Source organism: Nyctereutes procyonoides, unplaced genomic scaffold (assembly GCF_905146905.1).
Source record: "Nyctereutes procyonoides isolate TBG_1078 unplaced genomic scaffold, NYPRO_anot_genome, whole genome shotgun sequence".
Lineage (NCBI taxonomy): Eukaryota > Metazoa > Chordata > Mammalia > Carnivora > Canidae > Nyctereutes > Nyctereutes procyonoides.
In genome coordinates, this window is record NW_026575042.1 from 14,796,401 (window position 1) to 14,823,347 (window position 26,947).

The 26,947-nt window shown below is 36.6% G+C and overlaps 1 protein-coding gene across 8 annotated transcripts in view; it reads right to left on the reverse strand.

Annotated features, from left to right (window-relative positions):
• Window positions 1-1,722: 1,722 nt before the first annotated feature.
• The window catches only part of RBMS3 (RNA binding motif single stranded interacting protein 3), a 684,622-nt gene continuing 659,397 nt past the window's right edge, over window positions 1,723-26,947 (reverse strand). For 5 of the 8 annotated variants that reach the window (XM_055321498.1, XM_055321501.1, XM_055321500.1 and 2 more), the window contains 3 exons: window positions 18,800-18,880; window positions 15,811-15,938; window positions 1,723-8,300 (listed from right to left, as the gene is read on the reverse strand). In XM_055321498.1, coding sequence (XP_055177473.1) covers window positions 8,294-8,300; window positions 15,811-15,938; window positions 18,800-18,880 — 216 coding nt within the window. In that variant the 3' untranslated portion in view covers window positions 1,723-8,293. Of the gene's footprint in view, window positions 8,301-15,806; window positions 15,939-18,799; window positions 18,881-26,947 lie in introns of those variants that run through there. The other 3 variants (XM_055321502.1, XM_055321499.1, XM_055321497.1) reach the window with 1 other exon arrangement.

Consider the following 26,947-nt stretch of genomic DNA (forward strand, 5'->3'; position numbering starts at 1 on the left):
CTGCCTTTGGCCCAGGGCGTGATCCTGGAGACCCGGGATCGAATCCCACGTCAGGCTCCCGGTGCATGGAGCCTGCTTCTCCCTCTCCCTATGTCTCTGCCTCTCTCTCTCTCTGTGTGTGACTATCATAAATAAATCAAAAAATAAAATAAAAGTCTGTAATTCCTGAGAAACAAACAGCAAAAAAGAACCATTTCTCTAAAAAGAACTCTGATGGAACATAAGTAAAATTAATTTCAAGGTCTTAATTCCAATTCTTATTTTCTTATACTTGCCAATAATTCCATTTTTCTAGGTTTCTCTTCCAACTTCTTCTGCCAGGAAGTACAACGTAAATTGGTGTTCACGGAGGAAAGATATATATTCAATATATTCTCAGAGCCTGAAACTGGTTGGCTAGCTTTTTCTTGGGTGCTTGTGGTATAAAGCATGAAGATGTCATGTGGGAAATGACCTTGGTACAATTGTAGCCTTTATATATATTATCATGCAAGTTATACTAGAGGTCATGGAACAGAAGGGTTCACAGGTCAAATAAAGATGCTAAAAGGACTTCTTAATCTATTTAAAATCCATGGCCAGAAGCAAGGTGAAAGCCATTGGGTAGGTTAACTCATTCAGGGTAGCATTCAAGAAGAATAGAAGGACCACACAGCCAAAAGCTCTGCAATGTTCATGTATTTTGCCTCTCCTTGTGCTACATCATCCTTCTCCACTAATTGTGTTTTATAGAGATCAGAGTTGAAATGCAAGCAAGACAGGCCACAGAAGGAAGGAGCCAGTGAAACATGTTCCTTTTGAGAGAAGCAAGGGCAAGTAATTGAAATTCACTGATTAGCCCGATAAGTTGCTATGGCTACCAAAGGGTGACCAAGTGAAGACCTCAAAAATGTGTCTCATATTTCTTATGTGTATTTAACATATCATGAATACTTGGTGCTTCATGTATATTTAGTGCATTATACAATGTTTTCTTCATCTTCGGGTTTCTCTTTTTGTTCACACTCATCTGCTCTACTTATTTTATGTCTTAAAGTTTACTTTCTTTGCTGTGTTTAACACATTGTATGAATTTCATTTATCTCCTTTGTTTTCTTGTCTTCTACAGAATTAAATATTGACAAACAACAACAAATACATATTATAGCACAGAATATTTGTGGCCCTTGAATAAGAGCTCCCAGTTACCTTAGATGATCCTGGACAAGAGAACTCTAATTTCTGCTGTTTGCTTACCACAGTCCTCCATAGCTTGATGAATGGATATTTTTGATTTTGGTTGACTTGGATTTTAATCCTTATAGAGTCAAGGTGTCAAAAGAAAATTTTCATGTATAACTGTCTCCTGGCCTTTACAAAAGATGTCTCAAGTTGTTGGTAGATTTTAGGCATGTTTGGAGACAGGAACTGGACTATCTCTGAAGCATAAAGACTAGGAAACATGTGTGAGGTTAGGAAGACCTAAAGGGTCTCTTCCCACCAAAGCCCCTAACTCGAGTTTTTCTCAGTCTCTTGCGTGGATGGAATGCTCTCTCCTCTCTTAGTTTTTGTTACCAAGGATAGTATGCTGCTGCTACTGCTGCTGCTGCTGCTGCTTCTGGCATTCTATGGGAAGCCAGCAGTATACCCAATTAAATACAGAAACTACTCCTTCCCACTGGTCCCTCCCTCAACCCATTTCTGGAACAGTGAAGAAAAACACAACAGACTACTTGATTGATTTTATTTTCATTTTTTATTGAAAGCTTCATCAAAGAAAACAGAAGTTTAAACCTAACATCCACTGATCTACAGAAAGCCCAAGGAATGGGGGAAATGGTAGCTAATTTGACTGTGGTACAGATGAAAAAATTAAAAATAAAACCAGAAACACCATAGAATTACAGAACTTTCCATGACAGAGACAGCGGTACAAAATACTCTTAAATAAAGTTCAAATTTGAATGATGTTTCATAAGTTCCATGAAGTCAAATATGGCCTAAAACAATGGTTTTAAAAAAGCTGTGTCCCATTTTTTTTTTTAAAAGAAACTGGGTATTTCATAGCAAGTATACTTTTATGTGTATTTTTTTAAATTAAGATCCCAATTATATTCCTCTTTTTTTAAATAAATGGAAGCATTAATTTCAAGAATGCAAAAAACTTATTCAAGTGTCTCTTTGAAATAGTTTTTATAGTTCCTGAAAAGTATGAAATAACTCACTTTTTCATATATGACGAAATGACATTTTTGGGGGAGGCGGACAGAGCATCTTTCTTAATAATATAAGACCAGAAGGTTTAAAATACAAAGCATAACACTAAAGTTACACTTTGGACACTACTTAATTTGAAATGATCAGAAAAAATCCACTGGAGTGTCAAGGTCATTCACCCTTATTACTGTGATGCAAAACAAACAAAAAAAAAATTAACAAAAACAAAGCATTTTTCTTGCCAAAGATTTAAGATAGGGACAAGAGGGTATATTTAACCAAGAGATCCTATTATATTCTCATAACTGAATTTTGAGTTGACATTTTCTTCTAGTTAAAATTTCAATAGTGAACGAAACCAAAACAGCTTTCTTTTGAGGGAAGCCAAATACTTTGCTACAGGTTTTTTCCCCCCTTTGTTTTTGCAAGAATACAGCCAACTCTCAATTATTTGCAAAGAATGGGAAAGAGACATTATGGCTAATAAAAAGCCATGGTATATAATGCACTGACAGTTTTACCAATGATTTTAAACTTCTTCGATAAATCGAGACTTAGCAAAGAAACAGACTGATTTGAATCTGATTTCCAAATGTTTCTTTTCCATCCTCAGGGTGAAATGCTAATAAAAGGAAACAGAGCCCAAGACCTAACAGTTGAAAAGAGAAGACAAAACAAATCTACAAAGTAGATAGCCCTTCAAAAATTGAGAGTGATTGTATTTCTGCAAGACTCAGTCATTGGGGAAGTTACTAACGGGAGTGAATAAAATGGAAGAAAAGTGTGACTCTGTGGCCTAGAGGTTCTTCCTACAGACTCCAAGCTTGATCTCACCTCTGCTCCAGCTTTAAAGCTTCCTGAGAGGAAGAAGCATTTCTTAAAATATTATTTTTCCTTTCAGAAACACAAAGAAATAAGCATTAAGTAGCTATCCATCCTTTATTTGTGTGATGGGGAGCATATGTATTGGGGTATAAACTGAAAGAGAAGAAAAACCACCAATCTGGGGTAAGCTCCCCTGCCTCACATGAGAAAAGATTTTGGGGGAAACTCAGGGATCTTGTATTTAGCTCTGTACTGTCCTGGACTCCATGCAGTCCACAAAGGACAGCCATGACCAAGGGCACTTGGATTAAGGGAGCGATTTCATATTTAAGAATATTGGGTAAGAAATGTTAAATTTGAGTTAGACTCAACTGTCTTCCAATACCTCAGTGGATGTCATGTGTGACAAATTGATTCATTAATGAAATCCCATTATCACTCTGTCACAGGAAGGGTATAGTGTACAGAATCAATGATCCTGTTTAAATTCTGCTAGTTCCTCAGATTGGAGTGAGATGCTGTCAGTTCTCGGTAAGCTCAAAATTTTGAAGGATGCCAGGCACAATAACACAAAAACCAAAGTCTCATCCTTCACTCCCTACTGTGGACGAGAACATAGACCAAGGCTCTAAGACATGTTTAACTTTGTTAGGAAGTGTGATTCTTCAAATGTGCTGAATGTTGTTTACCCACACAAATAAATATTACCCTTTATTTGATTTGATATCATCTAAAAACATTTACCACTGAAACCCACTTAAGAATTTCTCTCTGCTTATCAGCTCATCTACAGTGGTTCATGCACGCAAATTACAAATGAGACTGAGTTGTCAAATGTATTTTTCGTTTCTTACTAACATTATAATCTGTCTAGACAATCCATTGAAACTTCTGAATCATGAAGTGCTGCAAAAGTGCTACTCAACCAAATCTCAGTCTTCATTAATGGGGATTTTAGGCCACTGTAAAATATATATAGGTATAGAATAGACATCTCAAATATTCAAATTAACCTTTTTTTTTAGAAAAAAAAAGCTACTCTGTTTTTGTCATACATGAATTAAAATGATTTTAACACAGTTTTGCAAGAGGTTGATGTATTCTGCAGGTAGAGTGAACTTCCTGCTCCATCCAGTCTTTTTCTGCTCTCAGCCTTCCTTCTCTAACATGAGTGTTTTTAATACCACGTAGTTTTTCACTAGAATGTGTGGAAGTGAGTCTTGTATGCTGTCAAATGTGGCAGATCTGTTAAAGTCACAGGAAGAACTGATTCAAGTGAAGCATGGAGATAACATCTGAATGATTGAAATTTACCAACAAAACTAACCCTGGCCAAACTGAAGTTAGGTAAAGGATTTTTCTTTCTTTCTTTCTTTTTTCTTTCTTTCTTTCTTTCTTTCTTTCTTTCTTTCTTTCTTTCTTTCTTTCTTTCATTTCTTTCAATATTATGTCACTTGCAACAATCGTGACATGCCAGTCTTCAAGGAAAAACAGTGCCCAGCACCTGCTGGTTGTTAGCTTTAGCTTACCTAGGACCCAAGACATTTTTAGAACACATGGCCATGCATTGAGTCACTATGCATAATTTGTATCCCTTGACAAAACTTTATCATTATTAAGAGAAAACCCATTCCTCCATTGACCATGTATCTAGAGTTTGAGTAAGATTACATTGATCCCATTTGGATTGGGATTTTGGTTTGTTTCCTCATGTTTAGAAGGCTTGACAATTAAAGTCTAAAGGAAAAATGGAAATAATCTGAATAAATGTTTGGAAATCTGATGAACCAGAATACTTAAAAAAAAAAAAAACCAGCCTTAAATAGGATTAGAATCACCATAATAACAATTGCTGATTAAATTAGGATTCTGATGTCTGCAAATATTGAACACATATTTTGATTTGTTTTATTCTTCATATAATGTAATGCTGCTTACCTGTTGATGTTTTTTATATTCCCCCAGACTTGACTCTTAAAAACAACCATTAGGTAAGATGACAGATGCAAATTTGAACATGTGCCATTTTTCCTTCTTTTTTTTCCTTTTTGATTTGCAATAAGATATTTTCTTGAATGGCATGATATAAAAAATCCAAACACAAAACACACATGGACACATAAAATGACAGGTAATTTCCTTGCGCCGGAAGTGGCTTAAAAAAATTGAGATCATTGAAATTTCATAGTTGAAAAAAATGTTTCTGAATGTATAAATAAAGCAGTAGTTTTGAATAGAAACAGGAAGTTACCTAGGCACATTCATCAGCCACATGGTAGCTACCTCTTAGCCTCATTGTTGATTGAGTAAATGAGACTTTCTTTGTATCACATTAAGGTTTTTTTTTTTTGTTTTTTTTTTTACAGAAACAAAACAAAGCATGTTGGTTTCATATTCAAATGAAATATGCCCAGGATAATCCTTATTTATACAAAGAGTTCAGAGACTGAAAAAGAGAAACGAAAAGCACAGTTCCTATACATGTTCGCTTATACCCACCCCCTGTGACTCAGGAGCCCACTTCTCAAAGAAAAAACTTAAGTGCCACCCTTGAAATACATGAGAAGCTGAAGGACAGAACAGAAGAAAGTATAAATTTAAGATTCTCTCTAAATCATGGAAAACCATTAAGGAATGGGTGTCACCAGAGGGAATTTCTCTGTAGCACATGCTACTACATTTTCTTGGATACATTTTTGCCTCTAATTTGATTGCAAAAATAGGCAGTCGCTTTCTAGACTTGAGCTTCCAATTCATGGATTTTCAAATAAGAAAACAGAGCCCATTTCAACACGAGGCCTCTGTTGACAAGTTATAAATAGTGGAATATTGACAATTTCAGAGGAGCCAAACTCATTACTGATATTGACCTAAAGGGAGTATGATTTGCCTTTTAAGTTTTTTCAGTTTTTAAAAGCCTACCCTGTTTTCTTTTACAGTGCACTTCATGCATTTCCTTCTTCCTTCTGGACTAAGACAGTTTTCTTGGACTTAGCTTGTGAAAAGACTTTCACCCATCTGATTGCAATGATCCATTCAGAAAGCAACTCTAGGGCATGGTTCAATTAACATAGTTCCATCGGTCTTAAGTTCAGGTGAAACTATACAGGTTGAACATGGATTCCATGAGTCAAATATGCAGAGATGTTTGTTAAGTCAATTTAATCCATTTTAGACAAAGTTTTGCATCATTCTCAATGCAAATATATCTACTTTGGCTTTAAAGATTGAGCAGATCTAATTCTTTTGGTTCTTATTGATATAAATCATACAATTTCTTGATTGTCAACTAGCATCTTAAAAGCTTACCTACATTTCACTAATAGAATCCTCAATCTTATTGGTCCTACTTGTCTCAGAGAGCAAAACTGGAAAAAAAAAAAAAAAAAAAAAAAAGGTCTGTTTTTGTCCTTCTTCTGACAACACCAGGGTATGAAAATACAATGAAAGGAGGCAAAAAGAAGATATCCCCTCCCCAACTGCAGAATCAAGGTGGCTGTTCATGGCAGGTTGAACAAAGACTGAGGCGAGAAGACAAAACCTAGAGGTGTTGGACGTTAGAAGGAAGACTATTGTTACAAATACAATGAGACCTTTTCAGGAGACCACTCATCACTTAACAGAATATCACTACGCTTTTTTGACAAGTGACCTTTCAGACCAGTTCGGGAAGGATCTTTAGTTCAAAGTTCACAGAAAGGAATTTCAACCTGTTAAACAAGTGTCTCAGCTTATTGGTGGCCATCATTACAGGTGTCACTATTCAAGAGAGCTAGTAAGGAACCAGAAAAGCTCACAGAATGAATATAAAGCCTTTTGGCTCTATCAGTTGGTATCCAGAACTCTTCGCGCTGAAACTGCTGAACACAGCAGGTGCAAGCTTCTGCTAGTATCAACAAATGCACATTAAAAAACAAAAACAAACAAAAAAAACACATTTTTTGTTTTGTTTGGTTTTGCAGTATGTAAAACACCAGTGGAAGGTAGTTTAAACAAACAACAGAGTAAGAACTGGTCCGGCCATGTAGGTCAAATAAAATTTTTAAAAAGAAAAGAGAAGAAAAGGAAAACAACCTCTATCTTCTGGACTGCAATAGGGTGCCACTTCATCTTTGGTATAAAATAGGCCATCCATAGGCTGAATTTGATCACAACTAGGAAAGACTACAGAAATTGTCAACAATTTCTCTATCTATTGCTTTTTTTGTTTTTTTTTTTTTTGCACTTTTTGACCATAAGCTCCTATCTACTTAATTTTTTTTAATGCTCTTAAGCTAGGTTTTGCAATGTGACAAGCAAAGCTGACTAAAAACTTTGTAAAGCTCATAAAAAAGACTGCAGATAAAAAGCACTAATGCTTTTGCTAGCGATCACGCTTCGTAAATAAAAAAAATCTGCATTCTGCCCTCCAAACACGCATTATTTCTAATGCAATTGTTTTTAAACCAACATTAATAACTTTACCGTAAAATGTTTTAGCCTTCTAGAATGATTCAACACTTAAGACAAAGTTCATGAAAAGTCCCAGCATTTTCCCAATTCTTGCAGTTGCCATGGTTTCTTTTATCAACAAATTTTCTTCAAATGAAGAAAAACATTTTCTTTTAAACTGTACAGTTTTTTTTTTCACCCTAAAAACTCATAGTCTTAAACTTCTGTACCAGTTAAAGCCGGCACAATATTTCAATTCTTTCTTGAATTTTTTTTTAACAAGACGTTGACAGCTTGCCTCGAGAGCCTTTGACGTCCTTAAAATTAAGGCAATTAAGATTCAAGATAAACCTTACCTAAATATTTCTAGGAAAACAATAAAATAAAAAACCAACCCACTATCTTTAAACAAAAAGGGGGAAAGAAAGAGTAGTTTAGTTACTGAGGAAGACAATTTGTTTCCATTTCTGCTTTGCCCACCTCTTGACATCTGATTTTCCGTTAAAAAAAAAAAAATCTATCTACATCTTCTGGTAAATTCTGAATTCAAATGTTCTTCTAGATAACACGTCAACCTTCTTCATTTTGTTTCGTTGTTGGTTTTTGTTTGTTTCCTCTTCTGGGATTTTTTTCTTTAAAAAAAAAGATGGCGAAAATAAACTGTCAGACCACATGAAGGAACCATTTGCACAGCACATAAAAACACTTTGTTTTCACTGGGTAAAGTAGAAAAAAAAAAAAAGCATTCCATCGACGCCTGTGCAAACTGGAAGCCAACTTCCTGTTCAATGAAGTTTCTTCATTCAAGGCAAAGTTTCAGACGAACATTCTTCAGTCTTGTTTATGGTCTGTGGAAACAATTGGGTACAAGCGGTCATTACATCAAAGCAACTTTGAAATCACCTTGTGTGCTCTTTTCCAGTAAGATCTCTTTAAAAGATACCAAGTTCTTTCAATATCTAGTAAATTGTACAAGTTTCAAATTCCACCACTTTCATATAAATATATATTTAAGCCAGAGAGTTTGTTCACATTAAGTATTGAGGCTTATAGAATGAGAATATCCCTTCATAACTCCTGTGGGATTCATCACTAACTCAGTCAACAAATATGCGCAGCCCTACTATGTACCCAAGATATAGCAATGATTGTGTGTTACCTTGTGGTATTCACCAAGTATATTCACAGAAGCCTTATTTGGCCCAATAAAGTAGTAAGACAGTTAAGAGGCAATGAATTTTGTTCACTTTACCGCTTCTCCTCTTTTTCCTTGTTCACCCATGTCATCAAGTTTTCTAATTCTTGAGAACGGGGAGTATATTCTACTTCCACTTTTTACTCTCCAGGAATCTGGCAGATGGTATGCATGCACATAATAAATGTTTAACTAGGCAAATGTCATTTTTACTTCTGCTGCTTTGCCTAGGCTAGCCAAACAATGTCTTCTGCTTTTGTTCCATCTACAATGGCAGGGTTGAGCTTCTAGTGGGTCGACCTTGAAGCTTAGCCCTTCCATCCACAGACTAGAATTCTGTTAAATAATTTCAGGGGTATAAAAAATGATTTTGAAACTATCCATAGGTCACTTTAGATGAAGTCTACTTCTTTCAGTGCTTTGCAGGTTCTTCTGATGCCTAGTTGCTTAAGGCAGTAAAGAAACCTCAGGGTTATTGAGGGTGTCCAGGCTGTTCACTGTATAAGCTGCACGGCTGAGGGAGTTTGTGGGGGCTAAATTCCCGCCTAAAATCTGATCCCCAACCTGCGTCCTCTAGTGCAGGGCTGCATTTGTTCTGAGCAAGTGGGCTTTATTCAAATTCACAAAGTCTCCTTAAGGATGTTTTAAGCTATATGACAGGTAGGCTGGGATGATCCAGAGAGGTTTTTTCTTCCTAATTTGCAAAACGTGTTCATATGAGTCAGCTGTGCCTCTTAGAAGCCTAAGGATCTTACATGTTCTTAGGATCATGTAAGAAAAGCAACTAGTTGAGAATTGATATTTCCATTTTTAACCAATAGGTTAAGTTTCTAAGAATACATATTTTGTGTATGTTATATGAAAAAGTGGGGTTTCTTTTAAGAAGAAATGACATTAAAAATTTCATAATAGCAGCAACAATAAGGGAAACTTTATCAGTAGTAGTCATGGGAACCATGGTATATATTTGATTTCTGTACCTTTGCAAAGTATAGACTTACTTCATTTATTTCTAAAAACCTACCTTGTTGTGGGAACAAAACGTTTCATTCAGTTTTGTGTTTTTGTTTGTTTTTTTGGCCTGTTCTTTGCTCCCACTCCCATCTTTTACCTGGTATTATTTATCTAGCAGACAATGCCTAATACACCATCAATCTCTGCAACAGCTGCTCCATGACCCGTGTCTTAGCCAAAGGATTACACTGACATAGAACACTCACACTGCTCAGGTATGTCCTGTGCACTGGTCTTGAAGCATCCATATTTATGAGCTAGGCTACAGACACTTTCAAGCTATAAACTTACGCAAAGGTTTCCAATAGCCCTCTCCTATCAAGTGGTCTCAATGTTACACAAAAACAAATGAGGAGAAATGAATGGTTGTCCTTTGCATTTTCTTGGTTGCTAGCTGAAGTTGGAAGGGACAGGGTGTTGCTGTTCAATAGAACTGAATTCCCTCCTCTCCACCTTCTCTGTCCTAGATGAAGTATGAAAATCATGTTGAGAGTGAACATTTTGTCACAAGTTTGCAAAAACTCTCAGAATTCCCAAGCTGGACTTTACATGCTAATCTTTCAGGAAGTGAAACATTTGATTTATCTTGCCCTCTAGGAGGTCCAGCTATTAGCATTTTAATAGCTTTGAAGACGACTGCAATTAAGAAAGTATTTCACTTAGGTTAGAGGTTGTTTCCCACACTCCTTGGGACCCCCACCCCAACTCCGGGGGTATGGTTGTTAAATTCTCCCTCAGCACTAAAACCTAATTTATACTCTGGAGAATGCTGATCTGATCTCCCCCTCTAAAGAAGAGGAGAAGGAGGCTCCAAAGGGTTGTCACTCAAAGATTGACAAAGATTTTACATATTCAAAGTTAACTTTGCTTGAAGACTCCTATTTTTCAAGCCCTCGTCATTTTTAAGATTTCTTAAATAGCACAAAGAAAAACCGTTAATTCGGACAGGAACTGGAATTTCCACAGAACTTTCAAAACAAACCACAGGTATCATCTCTGCCTTTGCAGATAAAAGCCCCAAGCCCCTTTTGCATTAGCAGCCTCTTTTAACAGGAAAAAAAAAAAAAAAAAAAAAAAAAGCAAGAATACAAAATGTGAAGACCTGTTTTTTAGCTTGGAAAGTGGAATTTGGAATAGTAAAATATGTGTTGCTATAGATCCCAAATATGACCTTTCTATTCATATGCTCATCATTTCTACTTCTTAAACTTTTGTTCTGCAACCTTCTGTTGTGATGTCTGTAATTTACTTCAAAATATCTTTAGTGTGAACATTATGCTGCTAAATGTATGTGTGATGGGTTAAGCTACTTTTCAAGGGCACTTAGCTACACAACTCAGGATTTCACACCCCACAGGAGGTCAGCTAATATTTAATGAGAAAAGCCAGAGGTTTCTACAAGTACTTGAAACTGTCCGTATCTCAATTAGCATAATGATTGTCAGAAATGGGGTGCCTGAAGAAAGTAGTGGCATGTTAATTAGCATAATGATGCTAGAAATAAGCTGCCACTTGTGAAACTTAGAGCATTCAAGTTCACGTGGATTGGGTAAAATATTTTAAAGACCCTCTGTACTCTAGGTGAAAGGTACAGTTAGACTGTAGGGACATTTGCAGCTTTATAACTTAAGGGATACTCCTTGTACCTTGATTTCAAAACGAGGCTGTCACAGAAGAGCTTTCTAGTGGCCTCTTTAAGGATAACATAGTCCTGACTCTAGAAAATGGTCAGATCTAATCTGAGTGAATCTCTCATGTTAAGTACATTTAAATTACTTAAAGGAACAGAGCTGGGTCTTTATCGAGTGGACAGAGGAAGCCAGATTAATTTACTGAGCAAGCCAAATTTATCACTTCATCTCTTATGAATGCTTCCTTGATAAACGTTTCTGTGGATACTCTCACATCCCCCAAACTTTTCCCAGTGATCGTTATGTAAGAAAAAGAACCCAGGTGTTTACATGCCCCATACGCTTAGCTTAATTCTGTCTTCTTAAATGGTTCTATAGACTCTCATGCCTTACCATGACACAGGTCAGCTTCCCTTGGCTGAAACTGATAAAAACTTAGATAGAGTCACATTAATTTCTTCCTTTTAGAAGTTTTCAGAATAGATTGTTATCCATCAATGTATTTGACCTTGAATATTATTTTTGCTTTCATTCGATATGTTAGTGTTGTCATTTCAAGTCAAAAAAGCTCCTGGTGATATGCAGCACGTCAGAGAGAGGAAGTTGAGAATATAAACAGACCTGTTAAAAATCTGCTTCAGGTTTAAAGAAATGTACACAAGGCAATGCCAGTGGTTTTCGCGTGGCACACATTTGAAATGTCCCATGTTCCAGGGTGTTCTCATCTCTGGCATGATGCCACAAACATGCCCTGTGGAACATCCTGTAACATACATTCCTGCATAAGTGCAAGGGAAATGCCTTCAAATGAGGAAACCCCTCACCATAATGCTTACCACTGTGAGGACACGTGTGGAGGGTTTCTTCCTTCCATACTTATCATCTGTGGAAAGGCCCACATTATCAGCCATAGGAATCTGTGGTCCAAAGCACGTAACCACGGTGTGGGTAGCTTTGAAATGTTTAAACACTTAAAGTTTCACGTCATCAGACTCAGACTTCCTCAGATATTTCAGGGAATAAAGCTTCTTTGAATTGACTTATTGTAGGGATAATTAAAATTGTTTATCTTTCCCTCTTTGGTTTTTATATTATCTTCTCCTTCCCCCCCTTAGCAACATCAGTAATTCCATGGTTTTGTTTGGAATTGTAAAACCCTTTTTTACCTTTTCTTCTTACTTTGGTTTGTCTCCTCCCACCCTCACCTCCCCCAACTTCCATCCCATTACACTTGCCACCATCTTACTTCACACTTTTTGTTCCCTCTTGTCTGAATCATTGCAATCGTTGGACTGTTTCCACTGCTTCCAAATCCATCTTTGAGCTCAACTGGAGGAGCATTTGTAGAACAAAGTAAATGCTGTCCAAGTACCTCCGTGAGTCATCCGATATTAGAATCTGGCTCCAATCTGCTTTTTTTTTTTTTTTACACTATTGTACTCTTCTGAATCCCCTTCTCAAAGAAGCACTCTGAGCTTTCCCATCTCTGGACTTTGGCCAACCTGTTACTCTACCTAGAACACCACTTGACTATCTGTAAGACCCTATTCCAGGTGCTACAACCTCCACCAAAGCTGACCCAGCCGAGAAAAATTAAATGCATTCTATTACTATAGTATTTTTTTTAAAAGAGCCCTTGCAGTATGCACATCATGTCTATATATAAATCTAAATCTCGTACTAGATTGTAAATTCTGGAGGGCAGGGATCCTGTCTCCTAGCACAGAGACTGGCCTGAGGCTGAATACTCTAAGTGTGGAGGTGGGTGGGGAGACTCTCACTGGAATCTGGGAGAGGCATAGATGCTCTCTCTGAGTTAGGCAGGGCATCCCCTTCCCCACCACATCATACAATGGTCATGAATGGTAGGGACAACCTGAGGAAGAAGAGAGCATCCTGTTGTGGGCTCTAAGTGGGGGCAGCTGAAGCTGATTGAAACGGCCAGGGGAAAGAGGATGTTATAGACAGTTCAAGAAGGGGGTACTTTGTATCCCGAAAGCCATCCTTGAAACACATCCCTCCATACTCAGACTCCACTGGTCAATGGAGTCCTTGAAATACAACTCAAATGCTGGCCTTCCATCCCTTAACGCCTTCCAAAGCTTTTGTGGCTCTCTTCAAATAAAACTGAGAATGGTTCCTCTATACAAAGCCAAGTATCCAAGGACTAGAGCTTTCATAAAAACTGCCTGTTTGACTTGGTCTCCTACAGCATTGACTTGGTCCCCTACCTCTTCACCACACTCTAGCTGCAGGTTCGCATTCTAGACCTTTGGATTTCCTGGTTTTTTTTGTTTGTTTGTTTGTTTGTTTCTTTGGGTTTTTTTTTTTTTTTTCTGCCTGGAATGTTTTTTTCTCCAAATCTCTCCAAGATTAGCTTGTAATTATCTTTCAGATCCAGGCTTCTGTGAAAGGCCTTGCCTGATAACAAATCTTTGGTATTTATCCTGTCACTTTCTATCACAAGGATCTTTTTTAAATATTTGCTTTGCAAATCTGTTTTTTTTTTTAATTATTGTTTGCTGATTGGCTCACTGACTGTGAGTCTACTCCTAGCAGGAAGTAAACTCCAAGAGAATAGGAAAAGCACCTGCCTTTTTCATTGCTCTTTTCCTGGCATCTGAAATTCTGTGCATCACATAGTAGGCATTATATCAATAACTGCTGACTGGCTGAATGAAAGCATCTCTTTTATTTACCCAGACATCATTAAACTGTTAGCAAGAAAGGTCTAGGATCACCCGTTTCCTCATTATGCTCAGAAACAGCAAAAGCCAGCTTCACCTACTCACCAAGTGTTTCTGGCAAACATAGTAGCTCTCGTTTCCAGTGTCTCTCACTGTGCTTCCACACAGCCAGCCTCTGGCTCCTTTCTCATACATTACCCTCTGAACAGACTGAAAAAATTCCAATATGCTTGGAACAGAGGATCAGAGACTACTATATTGTGCGGTGTGTGTAAAAGTGATTCACATAGGCTATAGGTGAATTAAAAATAAAAACAAGAAACAAAAACACAAAATGTTTTATTCTTATGGATCATTCCTGAAAGTTGTTATGTGATAATAATAATAATAGTAATAAAGGTCAAGTCATGTCAGCATATTTCATTTGGAAGACTACCTTTAGAAGCTAAACTACTCATAGAAGACTCCATTACCATGATTAATCTTTCAACAACAAACAAATCTCTATGTATTGAGGTTAAAGAGGAATGATCAAGAAATGGGAGTGATACTCTGCAGACAGGAAGGATCTCTTGGGAATTGTCCATTCACTGGGGCTTTCATTGCTACCTACAAATTAGAATAGTTTGCACAAGATATCTCTATATAGATGGAATTTTTGTTAATTACTTTGGCTTCAAAACTTCTCAAATTTTAGTCTACATAATTACTCAACACAAAGCCAACTGCACTTTATAAGTGACTTAAAGATTTGAAAGAGTAATTCTGATACATGATTGTTGCTTTGGTGTTTAAATCCTAAATAAGACTCCACATTGTTTTATATTTTACAGCACCCTTTTTCTTTTTTTAAAGATTTTATTTATTCATTCATGAAAGACACACAGAGAGAGGCAGAGACACAGGCAGAGGGAGTAGCAGGCTCCATGCAGGGAGCCTGATGTGGGACTTGATCCCAGGTCTCCAGGATCAGGACCTGAGCTGAAGGCGGCGCTAAACCACTGAGCCATCCAGGCTGCCCTACAGAACCCCTTTTTCATGAACTACTTTACTGTGTGTTCAAGGCAACCTTGCAAAACGAGTGTTTCTATCTCCATTCAAGAATGCAGGCTCACTGGGGCACCTGGGTGGCTCAGTCTGTTAAGCATCTGCCTTTAACTCAGGTCAGGATCTCAGGGTCCTGGGGTTGAGCTGCATGGGGCTCTCTGCTCAGCAGGGAGTCTGCTTCTCCCTCTGTGCTGTCTCTCAAATAAATAAATAAAATATTTAAAAAGTAAAGAATGCAGCCTCATTATCCAGTTTCAAATAGGAATATTGGAGTTTTCTCCAAAAATACATATGGTAGATTTTTTTAAATGCCTCCTTCTGTATTTAAGGCTTAGGTAAACTCTTATATTAACTCTGGGCTTGGCCATGTGACTTGCTGTGGCCTCTGGGGCAGTAGTAAATGCATCACAAACAGATTGAAGAGTGCTTCATTTGGGCTTCCTCTCTTGCTGTTCTCTGAATTCTGGGACTTCTATGTGAAAAAGCTGATGCAGGATCAGAAACACATGATCCATTTGCTTCCATCATTCAAGGAACAAACAATTAACACCCAGAAGCAGAGTTGTAAAAATGACCATCAGCTGTCCCCAGGTGTTTGAGCAATTCTAGTCAAGACCACAGGAACCATCCACCTGAGGTCAGCTCATATTGTCAACCCACATAATCATGAACTAAAAGAACACTTTGTCACTAAGTTTGGGATAGTCTGTACTGCAGCAAAAGCTAACAGATAGAACATGAGAGAATGGTGTCAAGATGGTTGATCCTGAGAGAAAGAACTTACTTAGACTGTTGGTAAGAATATGCAGGTGCATGTTCGTTGGATGTGTCCACTGCTATCTGTTGCTGCTGACCACTGGTGTCCTGGGATGAAGGTGCCACTGTCTGGGGAGAGGTATCAGCAACAACACCCTAAGGAAGAAAATAAGAACACAAAAGCCTTACTGGCTTTAGCAAAGGGCCTTTTTCCAGATGGACTATAGTGGATAGCCCTTTTCTGTTTGGCTGGAGTAGAGTTGCACTCAGCCAAATGGAGCTACAGGAAGTACCCAAAGGAAAACCCCAGAGCATATCTGGATACAGGCTGAGGAATTCACTTCAATGTGTCACCAAGAGGCCTTGCCTTCAGAAACCCCCTACTGCAGTCAAATGGTGAGAAAATCATTTTCACCATACTTAGAAGTTTTAAACCATGGTTGCATATAGCCATCCTTAATAATAATTTCTTAATCAAAAACTCATGCAAGATTCCTATAAAAACTTGTATATTCAGACATTTCCCTGGGGTAGTCCACTGTGTCATGTCTCTTTGACTTGGCAAAACAATGGACTCTGACCTAAAAAAGGAAAAGAAAACAATACATAAAAGCTTGGAATTCCTTTAAAAGGCTAATGTTAGGTAGGTTTTCTCTTCAGCAATTTGATTTGGTTTGTTTTGTTTTCTACACTATGAACTAGAATTCATTTTTAAGTTTCAGAAAACAAACACCCTTAATTTTGATTTGCTACTTTCCTCACCCTCTCATTTCTCATAGATGCCAACAAGGAGTTGGTCATCTTTAGGGATAGATGTTTGCTTCTAAGAAAGGCACAGGTGGTTTTATTTGGCAGGTTGGAGGCCTAGAGAGGGCATCTCTCTGAATAGATTCTCTTAGATTTACTCATAGTCTTGGACATCTGCAGTGATGTCAGGTTTCAAATGTTCTTGTTCAACTCTCTGTCCCTAACTTAAAGTCCCTTAAATTGTTCATCAGAATCCAAAAATTCTCCCTATATTACTTCAATCCTTTTTTTCTCTAATATAGTATTTGGTATTATGCCTTTTTCTGAATGTCCCATCAGCATCTATTTGTGCTGATATTGATGAATTTTCAATGAGTGTTTTACATAGAAAAGTAGATTGGTGCTTTTTCTTTAAGCACACATCAAAGCAACATATAAAACTGTACTCCCATTTTTCTTAGTGAAAGACTTTGTCTTTTTTTGGTAATCTCTTGCCCAACATGAGACTCAAACTTTCAGCCCTGAGATCAAAAGTTGCATGCTCCACACTAAGCTCTCCAGGCACCCCGACCCAAAAGACTTTTTTTAAATTATAGACTTCTTCTTTAACTATAGTTAGAGTGTTTCCAATAAGTCATACTGTCAAATGTGTCCCATTATTTTATGGTCATCAAAATGCTCAGATTCTGTAGATAAGCCTATCAATATGTTAGCGTAGACAGAGAAAAATGCACCTATGTAGAGATCTATGCTGAAAGTGCCTAGAATATCTAGATTCATTAACTGATGATCTAGATGTTTTTGATGGTCAAATATAGCAACACACACACACACAAAAAAAAAAAAACCCAAAAAGCCCACATGTATTTTTCTCATGTAGTCTTGAAATTCTGAAAAACCAATTAAAACTTGTTCAATACTGACATATTCTTTGGGGCCCACAGGTCTAGAGCACATAAAAGATTTAAAATTGGACCTCCTTGACTTCCTAAATTATGTGATGGTGTCCTCTTAAACTTCTATGTTTCCCAAACTTTGGTACTAGCAAATATCTGTCATATACAAATATCTGTGTCAGATCCAGTTTATTCTGTGAAGATTTCCCCAATCTCTGTAGCTCTAGAGATTGGGAAAGTCATGGTAGACTTCCATGTGGAGGGATGCCAGCATCCTACTTGCTGGCCAACTCCTGCGGGAGAAATAGCATGGACTCCAGAGGAGTCCCTCTTGATGGGAAGAACTGCACTGTGACCGTGATGGCAAATGTTAACAGGAGAAGGGGAAGAGTGGCAAGAGACAATAATGGCTAGGATTAGACAGAAATATATATGTCTAAGTGTTTTACTACTACCTACATAGCTCTATGCTCCCTTCTTTTCTGTGTAGCTTGCTGGCCCTGTCCAGTAAAATAATGTGTACAGGGGATGGATTCAGCCCATTTGGGAAGAGAGAAGGAAAGGAATAAAGCTTCCATTAAAGACAAGATGACTTCATCATTTGAGGTAGCCACAACTCTCTAATTTTTTTTTTTTTAATCTGTAGGAAGCCACAAACTTGCCAAGGTTCATTCACTAAAGCAGTGGTTATTAATCCTTGATACATATTAGAAACACCTGAAGTTGTTTTTTTTTTTTTTCCCCCACCTGAGATCTTTTAAAAATCCTGATGTCCAGTCAATACTCCAGACAAATCAGAATCTGAGGACAGGAGCCAGGCATAAATATTTTTTAAAGCTCTCTAAATAACTAAAATAATAATAAACAGAAAAGTTTGAGAACCAGTACACTAGTGAGAGTATAGACTCCCAAGGGATCTTGTTAAAATGCAAATTCTGATTCAGTAAGTCTGGGTGGTATCTTAGAGTTTGCGTTTCTAACAAGCTCCCCAGTGATGCTGATGGTGATGCTCATCCAGGGACCACCCTTTTGAATAATAAGGCACTAGTAAACTCATTCAAATAGTTGCAATCTTTTATCCTGCCCTATTTATGAGTATTTGTGGTTAACATCTGACGGGGTAGTGACTTGGTCTCTTATCTTTAAGTATGAATATGAAAATGTTACTCCCCTGTTTCCTGCATAGCAAATTAGTTTATTTCATGTGCAAAGCACAACATAGGCATGTTTGAAAACTTTCATATAGTGAGCTTGCAATGTCAAATTTTACAGCAGCACAAAACCACACATAAGGGTTGGGTTATGGGGGACCACAGTACACGTGGCTGAGATTTGTCAACCCTACCTCTTTCCATAAGACAGAGATAGACTTACTTCAATAGAAACAGCTGTCGGAGGCACAGGCGTGTACTGGGGAATGTAGGTCCCTTGCATAGGAGCGGCAGCAGTCATATACTAGAGAGAATCAAAGAAAAATGCAGGTGAACTTGAGATTGCAACCAGCAAGTAAAATACATATCACATGAAACTGTTTTAGATGTGTAGCCCACAGACAGATGCATTATTAGATTCTATTTCGAATCTAAAATGAGGCAGTTCCTATCAGCCAAGAATGACTTTTGCTTACTGATTCAGTACGAACAGCAGCTCATCTCCAAAGTATCAGGGCAGTATCATCCCCCTTTCCTCCTTTGGCTTTTTAACCATTCTATCTTAGGTCCCAACATGGCAGTTTCACATCTAAAATATACATTTCATAAGGGCAAGGGATGATGTCAAGTTTGTTTTTTTCTTCTCATTTTATTGTTAGCACCTATCACACAGTAGGCTCTCAACAAATCATTTGTTGAATGAATGAATCATCATGTTAGCAATAATTTCTTTGCTAGCTAAAAAAAATAGAATAATGCAAGAGATATGTTTGTAGCAACATTCAGAATTGGCACATGTCCTCATTTTGTCACTTTTCTAACACTTTTTTAGGTGCAAAAGATATAGTATTACAGAGAATGCCGAAGTCTCCTTTGTGCCCTTCCCCCCTTCCATGCTCATGTCACTGTCAGTATCCCCTTCTCAACTCCTTTAATTCTCCAAATTTTCTTCATCTGGATGGACAATGAAATGGTCAAACCATTTTTCACTAAGCTGTAGTATTCAGTAAAACACGCATTGGGAATAACCTGATTTTATGCATTGCAAAAAGGGAGCCCCGGGAAGATTACCTGCTCACCTACAGAAGTCAAATTCCATATATCCATGTCTAATACACATCTCCCCTACAAATGCAACATTGTACTCTTTGAGAATAGAATTTTCTATAGAATCAGCTATATTCCAGAGCTTCTAAACTTGACCAACATCACAGAACAACAGAACCAGAATCATCTACTGAAGACAAACTTCCTCCATTCATGAAAGTTAGAGAAATGATTTTGATGGAAAACTGCAAGCCTCTGCTACTTTATTCTTCAACATTTGCTGAGTTCAAATATGAATGCCGTGAATCAATATGCAAAGCCTAAATTACTATGTTTTCTGTATCTCCGTACTTTCAGTGTGCAAGCAACTTAATGGTCCTGAATCAAGGGAAATATCTGAATGAAGATGAGCTCATCAGTTGTTTGTGTTGTTGTTCAGTATTCATGGAGAAGGATATTAATTAAGCAACTTTGGAATAAATGTATCTCTATCCTAAACTAAAAACTCTCTTACGGTATCTATTTGCTAAAAATAGAGATAGCCTTAATGGAACAACTTTAAATCAAACAAACCAATATGTTGTCTGTGATCCGCATGTAGCAACTAATAACTGTGTAACGCTAATTACAATTAAGTTTAATTCCTACCTATACAAAAATAACCTTGTAACTTGGACCAAAAGCAACTATTTGAAAGGCCTGTAAATATAACTAATTTAGGTTTGCACTTGAATATCACCAGAGATTTCTATGCCCTATTCTCTGTGCTCTCACAACATCTATCAATTTTTTAATTTTTTTCCATCAATTTTCTATTGAAATTATCCAGACTGTCATCTTCTTTTTTTTTTTTTTTTAATTTATGATAGTCACACACAGAGAGAGAGAGAGGCAGAGACACAGGCAGAGGGAGAAGCAGGCTCCATGCACCGGGAGCCCAACGTGGGATTCGATCCCTAGTCTCCAGGATCGCGCCCTGGGCCAAAGGCAGGCGCTAAACCGCTGCGCCACCCAGCGATCCCCAGACTGTCATCTTCTAAAGACACAGGCCAAACTTTGCATGTCTCTGTATCTTCCAAAACGCCACACCACACCTGATAAATAATTGTTCAATGGCTGAAGAAAAAGTTACAAGAAAGCCTTCCATCTCCAGTTACAAATCTTACATGCCCTTGGCTGTTAATAATTCTGAGCTCATTGTAGGAATTAATTTCATGACCCCCATAATGGGTTTATACCTTTAAACATGTACTCTACCCTCCCTCAGTCTCCCTTTCCTTTCTTTCTTTCTTTCTTTCTTTCTTTCTTTCTTTCTTTCTTTCTTTCTTTCTTCCTTCCTTCCTTCCTTCCTTCCTTCTGGTAGCACTTCCTAGTTTTGCTTAGAACTAGCGCTTTAAGGAACATACACTGGAAAATCCTTCTTTAATCAAATCTCAAAAGTCTTAGTAGACTTGTAGCAGGGGAGAACATATTTTTGCCAACTATGACTTTATTTAAGCCCGGAGCTGATTCTATTAGAGCTCAGCTAGGTAGGATGGCTCACCCATTTTACAGATTGATAAACTAAGACCTTATGTAATGGGAATAAACTTCAGTTCTTCTGACTCATGATTGAGCACACTTTTCAGACTACTTCTTTATCTTTGAAATTAAGTAAGTCTTAGGACTTTCCTTTTGATTGTTCCCATCCAATATAGATGCCAGGTTTGTTTGTTGTTGTTGTTCTTGTTGTTAATAGGCTATAAAAAACTGAAGATCCAATTAAGAAAGATGGAATGATATGTCTTTGGTTAATATTTTTATTGCCATTTAATTTCCATATTTTTTATTTTATTTTATACTCACAATACCTAATTTTCTTGCAGGAGGCCTATCCTATATACTTTATTTATTTTAAAATTTAACATACTTTTATACTACTCCACTAAACAGAACCAATAGAGATTTTATAGTATAAATGACATCAGCTCAGTTCAATGTGCTTTATCTTTTAATGAAAAAAAATCTTTCTCGTTGCTTTTTTTTTTTTTTGTCGTGGAAAAGATAATAGACAGAGCTTGAGAACATTGTTTGAAAATTAGGGATAGGCTTATTTTAAACAAATCAATACTGTGGAGCTTTATGCCCCGTAAGACTATTATTTCTGTGTAAACTTTTGCAGTAAAACTCTGCAGTAGTCGACACATATATTCTAGGGTGAAGCCTCAAGAAGTGACAGATTTGTAAAATTTGGAGCAAATGCTTACAGGAAATGGCTCCAGCTATGTGTAAGATCAACTCCCAGCTTTAGGTAATTGGTGACAAATAACTCTGAACTTTCTCGGCAAGAACAGTTTTATTTCCTTAAGAGCACAGATAAACTACAGTCAGACTTAATAATCCAGGCTGCACAAACACTGTTTAGATCTGGATGCCTCAGAGACTTTCCTTTATTTTATCCAGCTTACAAATGACAAAAGACTAAGAGAATGCCCTGTGATATAAGAAACCTGCCCTTTTTAACTTGGTAAATCCTGGTGGATTACCTATTGAAAACATACCAAGAATGGATGTATATATTTTAAGCTATTTTTTTATTGATATGTCTCAAAGGTTAGAAAATATCTGCCACCATTCTTTCATGAGTACAAATTATTTTGTATTTTTTGATACAGTGGCTAATGAGAACCACACTGCAACGAGATGATATGGATAAAATGGATATGTCCGTACGATATTTTCTTGTTGGTAGCAGCCCAAAGTTGACACATGAATAGGGAAATTTTATGTTTTTGGTAAACAGCTTGATTATTTTACATATTCTAAAAGCACTGGATTTTCATATGTAAGTTTGAAGGAGACCTGAATAGCCATTTTCAAACCCACAGAATAAATTCCAGACTCCATCACTTGTTCCAAGAAGTCTAGACGCTGCATCACCAAGATAGTTACACAAAGAGAGAAAAAAAATGGTGAAATTGGAGAGGGATTGTGTTTTTGTCTATTTAAGTTAGGACAAACTGTTTCTGTTACTGTGGAACCATTGATTATTTCCAAGGAAACAAACTCCACATTTTTAGTTCTGGATTTACTTTCTTTTCCCTCACCGAAGCAAAACAAATATGTTTTATGTATTTCCTGAGAGGAAACTTTCATTTAATAATTTGTAGAGCAAAGGAGTAGCAAAGAATTTCCTACATTTGAATTTTTGAAATTTCCTCAAATAATTTATCAAACTTGCTCATTTGGAGTTGTCACTATAGTGCATAGATTTTAAATAGGTGCTTCTAGTCCTTGCTATAAAATTCTTAAAGCTGTTTAACAAATTCCAGGAAGGGGAGTTGTCCAGGTACTATCAAACCTGGAAAGTCAACAGGGATACAGGAAAGCTGTAAAAATGCACCTCAGAGAGGAAGTAGAGCACAAGAAAGAAGCATCATGGGAAATGATGCTAACAGGATGCAGTGTGAATTACTTTCAAAGTCATCTACTGTAAAGTTCCTTCTAAAAAAGGAAGCATAAAGATATAGGGAAGAACCTGCCTGAACCTGCCTGGGTTGGGTGAGTGGCTGAGGGAAAGGCATGTTGTTACTTCAGGTAGAGGTACTTTGTGGTGTGTATATTTGCAAAATTCTATCATATCAGAGCTGGGAAGCAATACCTGAATGGCAGGTTGGTATCATTTCACATGCTTGCTTGCTTTGACTAAACAGTAATAACTGCCTAGAGTGAAATTCTAAGAATGCCTCTAAGTCTCCATGCTACTCATTGAATGACAGATCACCCATAGAGAGGAGGAAAGCTGGAGAGATTCTCCTGGAAAGGAAAGAATATCCACTAGGCTGGACTCCTATATGGTCACCCATTGAACATGCTTCCTATATTCTTTCTGCTTCTGCCAATAGAATGTTGGAGAATGAAATGGATCCCCATCCAGAATAATAGGAATGCAAGCATTCATAATGTTTTGTGTTAGTATTAATTTATAAAGTAGGTACTAACATAGAAATAACAAAGTAGACAGTTATGAAAGATGAAATAATTATCCCTAAAGAGCAGGTGGAGGTGAATAGAGATAGTAGCATATATTTCATTTACCAGGAATAAACATACTCAAGGAGGAAAGATAGCCAGTGGATGACTTGATAAAATGGAAGCCTAGAATTCTTAGGAGTATGTAATCTATACTATCTCACCCAGTTCACCAGAATAGTACTAAACGTAATCCACAGAGAGGTATGCATTAAATTATTAAACAAAAAATACACATTGTCAATACTGTATTCTGGGGTGGTACCATTTTTTGGCGGCACATAGCAAAGAGAATAACAAGGAAGCATCTTGGAGGTTGTTCTCAGCTTGGAAATTTACAAAACCTCGCCCCCCACCCCACCACACAATGGGGAGAAGTAGTCATTCTCATATAATTACAGGCTAAGGAGGCCTTCAATCTTGCAGAGAAAGGAATTTTCATGAATGTATTGGAAAAATCCAGGGCCTGTTAGGTTTAAGCTTGTGCATAGATCTCTGTGGCAGTAATAAAAATAAGATATAATACTATGGAAATGTAGCTGATTGAGAAACTGTGCCTAAAATTTGAACTTCAAACAATTCTATATAGGCATCATGAATTCCTTCCACCTTCTCAATTTTTTTCTAATATTTGCTTTATTTATTTTGATTGATTTTAAAAAAAAACAATTATTAGAATTAATGAGGGCATTTAGAAAGGTTGCTAGATATACTAAATAAAAAACTAGTTCTATATATCAGCAGCAATTAAAAATGAATTTAAAATTATACTATGTAGATAGCATCAAGAAAATTGAATACCAAGAAATAACTTTGAGAAAAGGCATGAAAACTTCTATACTGAAAATTAGAAAGCGCTGATGATAGGAATTAAATAAGACCTAAATAAATGAGAAGATATATCATATACATGGATTAGAAGACTCAATACAGTTAAAATGTTAATTCTCCTAAAAAAAATGATAAATTCAATGTAACTCCAGTTGAAATCCAAAAAGTAGAAGTCAACAAATTCACTTTAAACATTATATAGAAAGGCGGGACACCTGGATGGCTCAGTGGTTGAGCATCTACCTTTGGCTCAGTTCATGATCTCTGGGTCCTGGGATTAAGTCCTGCCTTGGGCTCACCACAGGGAGCCTGCTTCTCCTTCTGCCTGTGTCTGTGCTTCTCTGTCTGTCTCCCGTGAATAAAGAAATAAAATCTTCTTTAAAAAACTTATAAGAAAGGCAAAAGACCCAGAATATGCAAAAAACGTTTAGGGAAAAAAAACAAAGTTAAAGGATGCATACTTCTACTAGATATCAGATTTACAAAAAGTCATGGTAATTAAGATATTATAGTATTGATTCAAGGATAGAAAGAGTGTCACCATAATTCACTGTAGGCAAGAATGATCATTTTAATAAATGATCCTGGATCAGCTGGATATCTCTACAGGAAAAATGATCCCTGATTCTTACTTTATACTACATACAGTATTAATTTGAGCTAGATCATAAATATAAACATGAAAGTTATTTTAATATAGTTTTTAAAGAAAATAGGAGAAAGATTTCATGATATTGAAAATAGAAAAAGATCTCTTAAACATGACTGAAAAAGAACTAATAATAAAAGCAAATGTTGATAGTAGGGCTTCATTAAAACTATGAATCATTAATTATCAGAAAACAGAGAAAAGATATTTACAGTACACATATATCTGACAAAGCTTATACATTGAATGCATATTTTTTTTAAAAATTCACAATCAGTAAGAAAACTAAGCACCAAATTTTTTAAAATGAGTCTGAAAGAACTATTAATACAATAACTTAGATGAGTCTCCAGGGAATTATTATGAGAAAGAAAAAGAACTCCAAAAGATTATATACTGTGATTCCATATGTATAACATTTTTTATATGATAACATTTTAGAAAAAGACAATTAGTGGTTGCCAAAGATTAGACATGGGGCTAGGGGACTAATAGGCAGGTGTAGTTATAAAAGTGCAAAAAGAAGGATTCTTGTGATACTGATACTGTGTTCAATATTTTGACTGTGGTGGTGGCTAAAAAAGTTATACAGGTAAAAATGGTATGGAAAATGCACACACAAATGAGTATAAGTAAAACTGGGGACATCTGAATGAAACTTGTAAATTGTATCAATGTCAATGTCCTGCTTGTGATATTTCAATATAGTTTTGTAAAATATTACCAATGGGGGAAATTGAGGCGATTGTACAAGGGATCTCTCTATATATTATTTCTTTCACATGTGAATTTTCCACATGTGAATCTTCAAAATTTCAATAAAAAGCTCATAAAAAACAAAATAACGGGCAGCCTGGGTGGCTCTGTGGTTTAGCGCCGCCTTCAGCCCAGGGCCTGATCCTGGAGACCCAGGATCGAGTCCCAACGTCAGGCTCCCTGCATGGAGCCTGCCTCTCCCTCTGCCTGTGTCTCTGCCTCGCTCTCATGAATAAATAAAAAAATCTTTAAAAACAACAACAAAAATTATATATATAATTATACATATATGTATAATTATATATTATATTTATAATTATATATAATTATATAATTAGATATAATTTTGTTTATATATACATATATATACACACACACACATAGTCACTCAGACACTTTAGGAAAAAGAACTTCTAAATTCTAAATGGCCTGTAGGCACATGAATACATAATTTCTTCAATCACTGGTCATCAGGAAAATGCAAGTTAAAAATATTATAACACTATACCCTTACCAGCATGGCAAAAATGAAAAAGACTGACAATACCAAGTGTTGGAGAGAATGTAGACAACTAGAACTCACATACATTGCTAGTAGGGGTATAAATTGGTATATCCATTTTGTAAAACTGTTTGGCATAACATTTATAGAATCTATGAAAAAGCGATCCCACTGCTAGGTATGTGTACAACAGAAATTCCTTCAAAGGTACACCAAGAGATATGCATCAAATATTTAGAGCAGCATTATTTACAGTGGTTCCAAGCTAGAAATAACCTAAATGTCCATCAACAGTAGAATTAGTATATTGTAATATATTCATATTGTATAATATAAACAATGAAAAAAAGAATCATTGCTCTACAAATATGGATGAATGTCACAGATATGTAATGTTGAATTTTTAAAAAGGCCAACATACAATGCTTCATACTGTAAGATTCTATTTACCTGAAGTTCAAAAACAATCAAAACAAATCTATGTTAATAGAGGTCATGGTTGTGGGTACTTTTATGGAGATAATAAAAGGGCAGGGACACAAAAGAGCCTTCTGTAATAACAGGACCTTTTATAT